Consider the following 15046-nt stretch of genomic DNA (forward strand, 5'->3'; position numbering starts at 1 on the left):
TGGTTTACAGTATTTTAATGCTTTTCCTCTCCAATAAAACAAAAGTGCAATATAATAACATTAGAATCATAACATCATCTTAAAAAATAGGTTCAATGTTTTAAGGGGAGAATTGGCTGGTGGCCGCCTTGCAAAATAGAGAACTCACTCAGCATTCAGAAGCTAAACGTGATGATATGCAAAGGAGGGACGCACCCAAAGTTGCATGTGTTCTCACATCTCACCCAAACTTGTCAAAGAGGGACCTCTCCATCAGACAGACAACCTAACCTCAGGATTCCTTCTCCATGCCCTCCTACTTCTACTGTCACCTTGGTACTGTATCTTTACATTCATTACCATTAGGATGTACTCTGTTGTCAGGACCGTGCCTCAATGTTCACTTCACCTGGGAAGTCCCTGATGTCCCTGATGTCCCTGATGTCCCTGATGTCCCCAGCCTGCCTTGCAGAAGGAGATTCCAGAACTGGGAGACAGAGAAGTGGATGTGTTGGTGCCATCCAGGTTTGTCAGTAATTTTTATGACTTAAAGTGCAACTCAAGTCCGAATCCAGCCGACTAAAAGTCACAAGGACACTACTGTAACCCGGGCTATTTATCATCGAACTCATGAAACCTCAAGAGCAGGTGACAGACCTGTCATACTAATGGGCCTGTTCAGAAGCTCTCAGGTATGAGATCGTAACATGTCTGTCAAACCTTTCAATTGTTCTTAGTTGAAGAAAACTTGGGCTCACTGGTCAAATCGTGTTGGTTAGGAGTAGGAAACAAAATAATTGGCTGCTTAGTAAATATATTGCTAACACTAAAGAGTGTCTTTGGGACTGTTTTCATATATTTTTGAAAATGGTATATTTTATGAAAAAGTACATTAAACAAACAACATGAATGTATATCATGCTGAGTAGCATCTGAAACAATGTGGTGACCCTCTCTCTGTGAAGAGGAACTGAAACTAGAATAACAAGAGTGTAGAACTGTTGAAGACAGCACCTCTCTCTCTCTGTGTCTCTCTCTCTCTACCTCTCTCTGTCTCTGTCTCTCTCTGTGTCTCTCTCTCTCTACCTCTCTCTCTGTGTGTCTCTCTCTCTCTACCTCTCTCTCTGTCTCTCTCTGTGTGTCTCTCTCTCTCTACCTCTCTCTGTCTCTCTCTCTGTGTCTCTCTCTCTGTCTCTGTCTCTCTCTGTGTGTCTCTCTCTCTCTACCTCTCTCTCTGTCTCTCTCTGTGTGTCTCTCTCTCTCTACCTCTCTCTCTGTCTCTGTCTCTCTCTCTGTGTGTCTCTCTCTCTGTCTCTGTCTCTCTGTGTGTGTCTCTCTCTCTCTACCTCTCTCTCTGTCTCTGTCTCTCTCTGTCTCTGTCTCTCTCTCTACCTCTCTCTCTGTCTCTGTCTCTCTCTCTCTGTGTCTCTCTCTCTCTACCTCTCTCTCTGTCTCTGTCACTCTCTGTGTGTCTCTCTGTCTCTGTCTCTCTCTGTGTGTGTCTCTCTCTCTACCTCTCTCTCTCTGTCTCTGTCTCTCTCTGTCGGTCTCTCTCTCTCAATTCAATTCAAGGGGCTTTATTGACATGGGAAACGTGTTTACATTGCCAAAGCAAGTGAAATATATAATAAATACAAAATGAACAGTAAACATTACACACACAAGATCCAAAAGAATAAAGACATTTCAAATGTCATAGTATGTATATATACAGTGTTGTAACGATGTGCAAATAGTTAATGTACAAAGGGGAAAATAAATAAACATAAATATGGGTTGTATTTACAATAGTGTTTGTTCTTCACTGGTTGCCCTTTTCTTGTGGCAACAGGTAACAAATCTTGCTGCTGTGATTGCACACGGTGGTATTTCACCCAGTAGATATGGGAGTTTATCATATTTGGATTTGTTTTCGAATTCTTTGTGGCTCTGTGTAATCTGAGGGAAATATAGTGCAAAGTATCGGAAAGTATTCAGACTCCTTTCCATTTTCCCACATTTAAAAAAAATATTTTATATATTTTTTCCCTCATAAACCTACACACAACACCCCGTCATGAGGAAGTGAAAACATGTTTTTAGACATTTTTGCAAATGTATAAAAAAAGAAATATATATACCATATTTACATAAGGATTCAGACCAATTGGTGTGAAACTCAAAATTGAGCTCAGGTGCATCCTGTTTCTAATTATCATCCTTGAGCTGTTTCTACAACTTGATCAGAAACCACCTGTTGTAAATTCAATTGATTGGACATGATTTGGAAAGGCACACACCTGTCTATATATGGTCCCACAGTTGACAGTGCATGTCAGAGCAAAAACAATCAATGAGGTTGAAGGAATTGTCCAAAGAGCTCTGAGACAGGATTGTGTCGAGGCACAGATCTGGGGAAGGGTACCAAAACATTTCTGTAGCATTGAAGGTCCCCAAGAACACGGTGACCTCCATCATTCTTAAATGGAAGACATTTGGAACCACCAAGACTCTTCCTGAGCAATCAGGGGAGAAAGTCCTTTGTCAGGGAGGTGACCAAGAACCCGATGGTCAATCTGACAGCGCTCCAGAGTTCCTCTGTGGAGATGGGAGAACCTTCCAGAAGGACAACCATCTCTGCAGCACTCCACCAATCAGGCCTTTATGGTAGAGTGGCCAGATGGAAGCCACTCCTCAGTAAAAAAAAAAACATGACTGCCCGCTTGGAGTTTGACAAACAGCACCTAAAGGACTCTCAGACCATTTTTTTTGTTTATCTATTTATGTATTGAAATTTAAAAATATGTTTTTTATCAAATTTATTTTTGTTTTATATATATATATTTTTTTTAATTATACATTTATTTTTTATTTATTTTATTTATTTGAGGTATTTTCTTAAAACTGCATCGTTGGTTGAGGGCTTGTAAAGTAAGCATTTCACTGTTGTTTCCGGCACATGTGACAAATCAAATTTGATTTGATTTGAGACTCCCTGGTCTGATGAAAAAAAGATTGAACTCTTTGGCCTGAATGCCAAGCGTCACGTCAGGAGGAAACCAGGCACTATCCCTATGGTGAAACATGTTGGTGGCAGCATCATGCTGTGGGGATGTTTTTCAGCTGCAGGGACTGGGAGACAAGTCAGGACCAAGGGAAAGATGAATGGAGAAAAGTACAGAGAGATCCTTAATGAAAACCTGCTCCAGAGCGCTCAGGACCTCAGACTGGGACGACGGTTCACCTTCCAACAGGAATATATACCCCTGTATATAGCCTCCACATTGACTCTGTACCGGTACCTCCTGTATATAGCCTCCACATTGACTCTGTACCAGTACCCCTGTATATAGCCTCCACATTGACTCTGTACCGGTACCTCCTGTATATAGCCTCCACATTGACTCTGTACCAGTACCCCTGTATATAGCCTCCACATTGACTCTGTACCGGTACCTCCTGTATATAGCCTCCACATTGACTCTGTACCGGTACCCCCTGTATATAGCCTCCACATTGACTCTATACCAGTACCCCCTGTATATAGCCTCCACATTGACTCTGTACCAGGACCCCTGTATATAGCCTCCACATTGACTCTGACTCTGTATATAGCCTCCACATTGACTCTATACCAGTACCCCTGTATATAGCCTCCACATTGACTCTGTACCAGTACCCCCTGTATATAGCCTCCACATTGACTCTGTACCGGTTTCCCCTGTATATAGCCTCCACATTGACTCTGTACCGGTACCCCCTGTATATAGCCTCCACATTGACTCTGTACCGGTACCTCCTGTATATAGCCTCCACATTGACTCTGTACCAGTACCCCTGTATATAGCCTCCACATTGACTCTGTACCGGTACCCCCTGTATATAGCCTCCACATTGACTCTGTACCGGTACCTCCTGTATATAGCCTCCACATTGACTCTGTACCGGTACCCCCTGTATATAGCCTCCACATTGACTCTGTACCGGTACCTCCTGTATATAGCCTCCACATTGACTCTATACCAGTACCCCTGTATATAGCCTCCACATTGACTCTGTACCGGTACCTCCTGTATATAGCCTCCACATTGACTCTGTACCAGGACCCCTGTATATAGCCTCCACATTGACTCTGTACCGGTACCTCCTGTATATAGCCTCCACATTGACTCTGTACCGGTACCCCTGTATATAGCCTCCACATTGACTCTGTACCGGTACCTCCTGTATATAGCCTCCACATTGACTCTGTACCGGTACCCCCTGTATATAGCCTCCACATTGACTCTGTACCAGGACCCCTGTATATAGCCTCCACATTGACTCTGTACCGGTACCCCTGTATATAGCCTCCACATTGACTCTGTACCAGGACCCCTGTATATAGCCTCCACATTGACTCTGTACCGGTACCCCTGTATATAGCCTCCACATTGACTCTGTACCAGTACCCCTGTATATAGCCTCCACATTGACTCTGTACCAGTACCCCTGTATATAGCCTCCACATTGACTCTGTACCAGTACCCCTGTATATAGCCTAAACATTGACTCTGTACCGGTACCCCTGTATATAGCCTAAACATTGACTCTGTACCGGTACCCCTGTATATTGCCTCCACATTGACTCTGTACCGGTACCCCTGTATATAGCCTCCACATTGACTCTGTACCAGTGCCCCTGTATATAGCCTCCACATTGACTCTGTACCAGTGCCCCTGTATATAGCCTCCACATTGACTCTGTACCAGGACCCCTGTATATAGCCTCCACATTGACTCTGTACCGGTACCCCTGTATATAGCCTCCACATTGACTCTGTACCAGGACCCCTGTATATAGCCTCCACATTGACTCTGTACCGGTACCCCTGTATATAGCCTCCACATTGACTCTGTACCAGTACCCCTGTATATAGCCTCCACATTGACTCTGTACCAGTACCCCTGTATATATCCTAAACATTGACTCTGTACCGGTACCCCTGTATATAGCCTAAACATTGACTCTGTACCGGTACCCCTGTATATTGCCTCCACATTGACTCTGTACCGGTACCCCCTGTATATAGCCTCCACATTGACTCTGTACCGGTACCCCTGTATATAGCCTCCACATTGACTCTGTACCAGTACCCCTGTATATAGCCTCCACATTGACTCTGTACCGGTACCCCTGTATATAGCCTCCACATTGACTCTGTACCGGTACCCCTGTATATAGCCTCCACATTGACTCTGTACCGGTACCCCTGTATATAGCCTCCACATTGACTCTGTACCAGTACCCCTGTATATAGCCTAAACATTGACTCTGTACCGGTACCCCTGTATATAGCCTAAACATTGACTCTGTACCGGTACCCCTGTATATAGCCTCCACATTGTCTCTGTACCGGTACCCCCTGTATATAGCCTCCACATTGACTCTGTACCGGTACCCCTGTATATAGCCTCCACACTGACTCTGTACCGGTACCCCCTGTATATAGCCTCCACACTGACTCTGTACCGGTACCCCTGTATATAGCCTCCACACTGACTCTGTACCGGTACCCCCTGTATATAGCCTCCACATTCACTCTGAACTGGTACCCCCTGTATATAGCCTCCACACTGACTCGGTACCGGTACCCCTGTATATAGCCTCCACATTGACTCTGTACCGGTACCCCTGTATATAGCCTCCACACTGACTCTGTACCAGTACCCCCTGTATATAGTCTCCACATTGACTCTGTACCGGTACCCCCTGTATATAGCCTCCACATTGACTCTGTACCGGTACCTCCTGTATATAGCCTCCACACTGACTCTGTACCGGTACCCCTGTATATAGCCTCCACATTGACTCTGTACCGGTACCCCCTGTATATAGCCTCCACATTGACTCTGTACCGGTACCCCCTGTATATAGCCTCCACATTGACTCTGTACGCGTACCCCCTGAATATAGCCTCCACATTGACTCTGTACCGGTACCCCCTGTATATAGCCTCCACATTGACTCTGTACCGGTACCCCCTGTATATAGCCTCCACATTGACTCTGTACCGGTACCCCCTGTATATAGCCTCCACATTGACTCTGTACCGGTACCCCCTGTATATAGCCTCCACATTGACTCTGTACCGGTACCCCCTGTATATAGCCTCCACATTGACTCTGTACCGGTACCCCCTGTATATAGCCTCCACATTGACTCTGTACCAGTACCCCCTGTATATAGCCTCCACACTGACTCTGTACCGGTACCCCCTGTATATAGCCTCCACACTGACTCTGTACCGGTGCCCCTGTATATAGCCTCCACACTGACTCTGTACCGGTACCCCTGTATATCGCCTCCACACTGACTCTGTACCGGTGCCCCTGTATATAGCCTCCACACTGACTCTGAACCGGTTCCCCCTGTATATAGCCTCCACACTGACTCTGTACCGGTTCCCCTGTATATAGCCTCCACACTGACTCTGTACCGGTACCCCCTGTATATAGCCTCCACACTGACTCTGTACCGGTTCCCCTGTATATAGCCTCCACACTGACTCTGTACCGGTTCCCCCCGTATAAAGCTTTGCTATTGTTATTTTATTGCTCTTTCATAATTATAAAAAAAAATGTTTGGGGGGGGGGATTTTTCTTAAAACTACATTGTTGGTTAAGGGCTTGTAAGTAAAAATGTCACAGTAAGGTGAAAGAGCCCGGACTGGAACCCGACCTGTTTTTGCTTTGTCATTATGGGGTATTGTGTGTAGATTGATGACGGGGGGACAATTTAATCCTTAATTTTGGGTCAATCACAGGGTCAGGTATTCTGCTACAGTGTACTCTCTGTTTAGGGCCAAGTAGCAATCTAGTTTGCTCAGTTTTTTTGTTAATGTGTCAAGTAATTATCTTTTTGTTTTCTCATGATTTGGTTGGGTCTAATTGTGTTGTTCTGGGGCTCTGTTTGTGTTTGTGAACAAAGCCCCAGGGCCAGCTTGCTCTTCTCCAGGTTTGTCTCTCTGTAGGTGATGGCTTTGTCATGGAATATTTTGGAATCACTTCCTATTAGGTGGTTGTAGAATTTAACGGCTGTTTTCTGGATGTTGATAAATAGCGGGTATCAGACTAATTCTGCTCTGCAGGCATTATTTGGTGTTTTTCATTGGACACGGAGGATATTTGTTCAGAATTCTGCATGCAGAGTCTCAATTTGGTGCTTGTCCCATTCTTGGTTGGTGAGCGGACCCCAGACCTCACAACCATAAATGGTAATGGGTTCTATAACAGAGTCAAGTATTTTTTTGCCAGATCCTAATTGGTATGTCAAATTTTATGTCCCTTTTGATGGCGTAGAAGGCCCTTCTTACCTTGTCTGTCAGATCGTTCACAGCTTTGTGGAAGTTAAATGTGGTGTTGATGTTTAGGCCGAGGTATGTACTGTATCGTTTTTTGTGTACTCTAGGGCAACAGTGTCTAGATGGGATTTGTATTTGTGGTCCTGGCTATAATATTTTTACATTGCCAAAGCAAGTGAAATAGATAATAAACAATAAAACTTATCTTTCTCTCTCTCTCTCTCTCTCTCTCTCTCTCTCTCTCTCTCTCTCTCTGTGTGGGCAGACAATGAGAAAGGTGTGGCTGGCTGTGGTGGTTCTTCTGATACACTTCACTGAGCTGAGAGGATCTATGGGTAAGTGGCGATGCACATAGCGAATGGAGAACCCATCCTCTGAAAGGGTGTGTTTTTCACAGACAGACTGCATGCCTCTGTGTCCATGCTCTCTAGGCCTGGATGGAAGATGCCTGTCTAAGCCCACCTGCACTGAGTGTCTAAGAAGCCTTGGCTGTGCCTGGTGTAAACAGAAGGTATCTCAATCTGTTATTATTTTTTACATTTGTTGAGAACATTCTACCAGGCTTTGAATTACTTTGGTGTGGCTTACACTCAAAACAAACCTCCATAGCAATAACATAGTATGTACATACAGTATGTATCAACAATATTCATATTAGTCCACAGATCCTTTCCACGCCTCTCTATTCAAGCAGAAACTTTCAAGCCGTCTGTCAAAGTTGTGTTCTGTTGACCTCTGACCTGCAGGGTTTCCTGGCGCAAGGGGAGCCAGACGAGCGTCGCTGTGACAGGGAGGAGGCACTGAGAAAGAGACACTGCTCTGACGGACAGGTCCTGAACCCCCAGCCTGCAATACGGAGCAGGGCAGAGGAGCCAATGGGGACTGGGGTCCAGCTAGAGCCACAGAACCTCCACCTTAAGCTAAGAGTTGGTGAGGCCTTAGGACTTACACGTATGGACGCACGGAAGCCTGGGAAGGCACACTCTTAGAGTCGGTACACTCTTAGAGTCGGTACACTCTTAGAGTCGGCACACTCTTAGAGTCGGCACACTCTTAGAGTCGGTACACTCTTAGAAAAAAGGATTCCAAAATGGTTCTGCGGCTTTCCCCATAGGAGAACACTTTTTGGTTACATGTAGAACTATTTTAGGTTCCATGTAGAACCCTCCATGGAAAGGTTTATACAAGGAACCCAAATAGGTTCTACCTGGAACCAAAAGGGGTTCTTCAAAGGGTTCTGCTATGGGGACAGCTGAAGAACTCTTTTTGGTTCTAGATAGCAATTTATTTTTCCTAAGAGAGTAGGGACTGAGGAATAACACACACACAGGCAGGCAGGCAGGCAGGCAGGCACGCACACACACACACACACACACACACACACACACACACACACACACACACACACACACACACACACACACACACACACACACACACACACACACACACACACACACACACACACACACACACACACCTGAGTCAGTGAAGACTGTAGACAGCGGACAAGACAGGTTGAAATGAGGTCATTAGAACAAGAGAACAACCAGTTCTGGTGAGGATTTAAACTTCTACACATTATCCCCACTGATTGGTCCACTGATTATTATAGGGAAATCAGAGGACATTTTACTTTGCAAGTATAACTTATCTTAGGCTAATATTACTATCTCATACAATATGATATTGATTGTTGATAGCCCAAGGCCTAAGTAAGTATAAAATATGTTATGTTTGATCAATGCTCCTTTGATCAATCACATGCACATTTGATGGTTGATGACTTTTCCTCTTATCACCCTCTTCTGTTTAAATCCCAGGCATGCCCCAGTCATTTGAGGTGAGGTTCAGGCGTGCAGAGGCTTATCCCATAGACCTGTACTACCTGATGGACCAGTCTTTCTCCATGAAAGATGACCTGAAGAACATTAGGAACCTGGGACGGGAGGTGGCCACTGCCATGAAGAACATCACCAGTGCTGTCAGAATAGGTGAGTGTCACTGTCCAGCCATTATGGGGCTTTGGAAGGTGTTGCTCTCAAACTTCTTGTGTCTGTGCATCTCAGCTCCATCACTTCACGTCAACCGGTAAGATTATATGACCCTTGAACAGAGCATACAATTCACCCATCGGCCCAACTCAACCAATTCATGCAGAGGAAAGTTTTGATTTGAACTGAAAGTTTATGCCTGATCCGATCAGAACCTGTTGACAATCCCTGTCAGGTTCCGGCTAATCTCATCCATCAGCCGGCTGCAGCAGTTGAGCCTGGGGATGAGGTTCACACTTGGGTCAAAGCTCTAGCCCTCATAGTGTTTCTCTATCGCCCTCAGGCTTTGGTTCCTTTGTGGATAAGGTGGTGGAACCCTACGTCAGTACAGTGGAGGCCAAACTGGCCAACCCATGCAACGAGTGGTACAAGAGCCCCTGCCAGCCTGCCTTCAGCTTCAAACACGTACTGAAGCTCACTGAGGACGTTGAAGAGTTTGAGAGAAAGGTGAGCCAGCAGAGTTACTTACGACTTTGAATTCCTTGTAGAACATCACTTCCAACTCCAGGCTTCTTCTTCTTCTTTTTGTCTTATTTTCCTTCTTCTACTTCTGTCCTGTGCCATTGGTTCAAGGTATTGACAAGTCAGTCCTTTAATAATTTCCTCTTCTGTGTCACGCCTTTAGGTGAGCAAGCAGAGCATCTCCAGTAACCTAGACAACCCAGAGTCAGGCTTTGACGCCATCATGCAGGTGGCTGTCTGTCAGGTAAGAACGAATGGCTGACTGGTGTTTCAATAGAACTCAGAACTGTATTTTGAAAATAGAGTTAGAGAGAAAACCGTGGAAAAGAACAGCAAATAAGCTTCATTGAGACTTTATGCACTGGCCTGGCCTAAGTATGTCTAATCACATAGAACAGCATACTGTACATAAAGTCAAATAAAATCAAATCTAATTTTATTTGTCACATGCACCAAATACAACAGGTGTAGACCTCAACAGGTAAATTTGTATTTTTTAAAAGTAAGAGATAAGAAAAACAAGTAATTAAAGAGCAGCAGTAAATAACAATAGCGGGGCTATATACAGGGGGTACCGTTACAGAGTCAATGTGTCGGGGGCACCGGTTTGTCGAGGTAATTGTGGTAATTATGTACATGCAGGTAGGGTTATTAAAGTGGCTATGCATAGATAATAACAGACAGTAGCAGCGGCGTATGGGTGGGGGGGGGGGTGCAAATAGTCTGGGTAGCCATTTGATTAGCTGTTCAGGAGTCTTATGGCTTGGGGGTAGACGCTGTTTAGAACCCTCTTGGACCAAGTCTTGGCGCTCTGGTACCACGCGCCGTGCAGTAGCAAAGAGAACAATCTGACTAGGGTGGCTGGAGTCTTTCACAATTTTTAGGGCCTTCCTCTGACACCACCTGGTATAGAGGTCCTGGATGGCAGGAAGCTTGGCCCCGGTGATGTACTGGGCCGTACGCACTACACTCTGTAGTGCCTTGTGGTCAGAGGCCGAGCAGTTGCCATACCAGGCAGTGATGCAACCCGTCAGGATGCTCTCGATGGTGCAGCTGTAAAACCTTTTGAGGATCTGAGGACCCATGCCAAATCTTTTCAGTCTCCTGAGGGGAAATAGGTTTTGTCGTGCCCTCTTCACGACTGTCTTGGTGTGCTTGGACCATGTTAGTTTGTTGGTGATGTGGATGCCAAGGAACTTGAAGCTCTCAACCTGCTCCACAACAGCCCTGTTGATGAGAATGGGGGTGTGCACGGTCCTCATTTTCCTGTAGTCCACGATCATCTTCTTAGTCTTGATCACGTTGAGGGAGAGGTTGTTGTTGTCCTTGCACCACACGGTCCCTACCACACGGTCCTCCCTATAAGCTGTCTCATCATTGTCGGTGATCAGGCCTACCACTTTTGTGTCATCAGCAAACTTAATGATGGTGTTGGAGTTGTGAGTGAACAGGGAGTACAGAAGGGGACTGAGCACACACACCTGAGGGGCCCCCTTGTTGAGGATCAGTGTGGCGGATGTGTTTCCTACCCTTACTTCCTGGGGGCGGCCCGTCAATCCTAGACAGCACAATGTCTAAGTCATTGTTTCTATATACTGTAATATTGTATGTACTGTATATGTAGTTTAAACCCTCCACTCAACCTGTCTGTAGGATGACATTGGCTGGGGTAATGCAACTCGTATCCTGGTCTACACCTCAGACGATACCTTCCACCTGGCAGGTGATGGGAAGCTTGCTGGGATCTACCAACCTAACGACGGGAAATGCCACCTGAATAGCAATGGGCTCTATAATAAGGACACCGTTTATGTGAGTGAACCCTATGTCCGTCCCTAGGAAGCTATCTCTTCTCACAAACCAACCTCCACACAAATGTATTTTAGGACTATCCCTCAGTTGGACACCTATCTCAGGTCATATCAGCCAATAACATCAGGCTGATCTTTGCAGTGACAGACCAGCATATTCAAAACTATGAGGTAAGGAATTCAGTTACTGAAGACTTGAGTTTTCTCCCTTAGCCAATGTCCAAAACGTTTGGTTACTGTGTGCCCTAATGAACATGACCATCAAACTCCTTTTCTGAACCCCCATCCCAGGCACTCAGTGAGATGATCCCCCAGTCGGTGGTGGGCCTCCTGGAGGATGACTCCAGCAACGTTGTTCAGCTCATCTCTGAGGCCTGCAACGTGAGTCTATTTATACCTACTGCACAAACCCAACTATGGCATTTCAGTTATACTGAAAGGTTCATGATGACCTCTTCCACTGATGTCCTCCTCAGAACCTATCGTCCTCCATCCTCCTGGAGCACAGTGACGTCCCACCAGGCCTGGGGGTCTCCTACAGCTCCCACTGTGGTGATGACAGGCTAGCTCAGGGGCAGGACAGAGGGGAGTGCAGTGATGTCAGAACCAATCAACAGGTAAAGCAACTGGCAGGTTAAATACTGTGGCAGTAGCAACGTCCTCTAATAATGCCCAGTGAACTGTATACTCAAAAAGCACCGTCAATACACTGACTCAGAAAAGCCAAGGTTTGCACTTAGTCATCCACTACAGGTAACAAAAATGTGGTACAGCATGTGGAGACCCAGGGGACCAGACAAATAAAAAACTGCTTTTATGAACCTTATTGATCATTCTACTGCATAGGTCAATTTCACAGTTACTGTGACCAGCTCGAGCTGTCTGTCCAAGACAGAGTCTTTCATCATCAAAGTGCAGGGTATCAATGAAGAGCTGAGGGTTACCGTGGAGACGCTGTGTGACTGTGACTGTCAGGACTCCGAGGAACAGTCATCCCAGTGTCATGGCAATGGAACATTCCACTGTGGTATCTGTAGGTAGGTAGTGGCACCCAACTTACAGCCGTGTTGATTTTCACTATCTTCAGCATTAAGTTGTGTATTGAAGAGGGACATTTCATCATCTTGCTGCTGTATGTTGGTTGAAATTGATGTGGTGCAGACATCAGTGCTTTGTTGAAACCAATAACCTTGATCTTTGGGTCTAGGCCGGGTTGCTGCAAAGGTCTTTGTGACAACTGTTGATGTTAAAAGTGCTTTGAGAATACATTTGACATATAGAATCACTGTGTGAAGGCCAAAAGCTGAAATGCGTTGGCTCTATTTTTAACAGAAAATTAGCTTTTTTATTTAATTCCATTGTCCTCCAAGAGTTGCTGAATCTCCTCTCTACTTGACCATGGTTGTTTTACAGCTGTGATTCAGGACACACAGGCCAGCGTTGTGAGTGTGAAACACAGCCGGACAAAGACACCAGTCTGGCCTTAGAGACCCTGTGTTCACCTGCACAGGCAAACAGCACAGGCACACCACTGTGCAGCGGCCATGGGAGCTGTGTGTGTGGCCAATGTCTCTGCTGGGGCCAACACAGGGGCCAACACTGCCAGTGTGACGACATTAGCTGTAACCGTCACAACAACATGATCTGTGGCGGTAAGGGGAAGTTAGGTTTAGAATAGGGGTGTTTAAAATGTCCTTTAGAATGTGTTTATCACCTGGTTTCACTGCTTTTTCTTCTCAACCACTTTAGTTTAATATGCTGAAAATGATTATCCTATCTGGCTCAAAAGAGCTGGAGAGGGTTTTTAGTACAGTCTGTATTGAGATTATTAACGCCCCTGTATGTGTTCTGTCCGTGTATATGTCTGTTCTGCAGGTAATGGGAGGTGTGACTGTGGTAACTGTGAGTGTTTCCACAACTACACAGGTCCTGCATGTGAATGCTCTACCCTCACAGATCAGTGCCAGACCAGTAACGATGGAATCTGTTCTCACCGAGGACAGTGTGAATGTAATGAATGCCATTGTCACCCTGGTTTCTTTGGCAGCCACTGCACCAAGCCCCTGGCACCATGTGACACATACCGGTGAGATAAACCTGATGTACTATATATGCCACATAGCAGATGCATTTATCCAAAGCAACTTGTATGTAATCCCAGAGGGAATTGACCCCACAACCATGGCACTCTTACCAATGGAGCTATATAGGACATTTTATCTTCCAAATATTAGTCCATGATCATTTCAACATGTGCAACGTATTACTTTAGCTACAGTTTTGTTTCCACACTATTACTATTAGTTGGTTGCTATATACTGTATATTTGAGTACGAAGGACCAAATAAAACATTTTCCTTGGCGCGTGTTTTAGGGCCTGTGTTGCTTGCATGTTACATGAGTCAGCCATAAACGTGTGTCACCATCCCTGTGGCTCTGCCAAGCCTATCCGCATCAATGGGAGTCAATCATTCACCTGTCAGGATGATACTGTACGTTTTAATGTGGAACTCCTCATAAATACTGGTGACATCTTTGTCTACTACACAGATACTCCAAGTAAGTTTTATATTGTCAAACTGTAAATTATAGAATAACTTTATTTTCCCCATAGAGAACTTCCGTATATTATCCAAAGCCAATCCTAAGCAACACCCCTTGGTAATAAATTGTGTATTTTTTGTCTCTTGTCTTGTGGTGTCTTCCTCAATTCCTGAAAGGAGGGATTGACCCATGGATTATCAACATGGGGAAGGCAGTTGTAGGAATCGTTTTACTGGGTGTCATCATGATAATAATTTACCGGCTGATGTTAGAAGTGTCCTACCAGCGGGAGCGTAGAAGGTTTCTTGAAGGATAAGGAAAATATCTGCTGGGAAGACGTGAGTATAAGAAAAGAGAGAAAGGGACAATTATAATATGCACCATCCAAAAGCACAGTCAAAAGTAGAAAAGGGCAGCACGAGTGTGATTCAAAGTTTGAGGCATTTGCTGACCCTTTGAAGGACAAAAACTATGTTGATGGGTTGCTAGGTTTGTGTTTTTTTCCTACATTTTTTATTTATTTATTACAGACTCAAAATCCACTGTTCCAAGAGGCCAAGACAACATTCACCCACCATATGCATGTGTTGGAGCCAGATGCAGATTGTGCGACATCAACCTTTGGAAAATAAAACAAATGTAATATGGTCTATTTTGGCTCAGCTGAATTGTTGTAGGAGATATGATACTTGGTGGGATTTTTATGTGGCTGAAGATTTTTTGTTGTTAAATGTACATGTGAAAGAACCCAAGGAAAGTAGTGTTCTACTTTGTGTATGAATAGTAGCTTTCATAATCCTGCCAAAATGTAGAACATCACATCACACTATATCCAGTGATCCTCTGATATGAAATAAATGGTTTAGAAATGTTA

The 15046-nt window shown here is 44.9% G+C and overlaps 1 protein-coding gene and 1 long non-coding RNA gene across 3 annotated transcripts; one reads left to right on the forward strand and one right to left on the reverse strand.

The window, feature by feature from the left end:
- The first annotated feature begins 246 nt into the window (after positions 1 to 246).
- Positions 247 to 14831, forward strand: LOC135503974 (integrin beta-7-like). Of its 2 annotated transcripts, XM_064922187.1 has the most exons (17): positions 247 to 504; positions 7567 to 7636; positions 7733 to 7812; positions 8048 to 8231; positions 9125 to 9295; positions 9639 to 9802; positions 9981 to 10061; positions 11471 to 11629; positions 11704 to 11799; positions 11920 to 12009; positions 12105 to 12245; positions 12475 to 12665; positions 13042 to 13280; positions 13504 to 13714; positions 14003 to 14187; positions 14349 to 14510; positions 14703 to 14831. In XM_064922187.1, the coding sequence occupies exons 1-16, from the start codon at positions 376 to 378 to the stop codon at positions 14486 to 14488; spliced, it is 2331 nt and encodes a 776-aa protein (XP_064778259.1). In that variant the 5' UTR covers positions 247 to 375; the 3' UTR covers positions 14489 to 14510; positions 14703 to 14831. The 2 variants fall into 2 exon arrangements, with proteins under 2 accessions (XP_064778259.1, XP_064778260.1); XM_064922188.1 differs by lacking the exon at positions 11704 to 11799.
- LOC135503975 (uncharacterized) lies at positions 14117 to 14836 on the reverse strand. The gene is made up of 3 exons (XR_010450044.1): positions 14748 to 14836; positions 14432 to 14497; positions 14117 to 14341 (listed from the first exon to the last, which is right to left on the reverse strand). It is a non-coding gene; the product is annotated as an uncharacterized LOC135503975 (long non-coding RNA).
- Positions 14837 to 15046: the final 210 nt, after the last annotated feature.

This window comes from Oncorhynchus masou, chromosome 18, assembly GCF_036934945.1.
Source record: "Oncorhynchus masou masou isolate Uvic2021 chromosome 18, UVic_Omas_1.1, whole genome shotgun sequence".
NCBI classification, from domain to species: Eukaryota; Metazoa; Chordata; class Actinopteri; order Salmoniformes; family Salmonidae; genus Oncorhynchus; species Oncorhynchus masou.

Excerpts from the sequence above, each read along its gene's own strand:
- LOC135503974 (XM_064922187.1), top strand. The coding sequence starts at position 376 with ATGTTCACTTCACCTGGGAAGTCCCTGATGTCCCTGATGTCCCTGATG. Across the intron at positions 505-7,566 it reads GATGTGTTGGTGCCATCCAG|ACAATGAGAAAGGTGTGGCT; the intron begins GTTTGTCAGTAA and ends CTGTGTGGGCAG. Across the intron at positions 14,188-14,348 it reads CTACTACACAGATACTCCAA|GAGGGATTGACCCATGGATT; the intron begins GTAAGTTTTATA and ends AATTCCTGAAAG.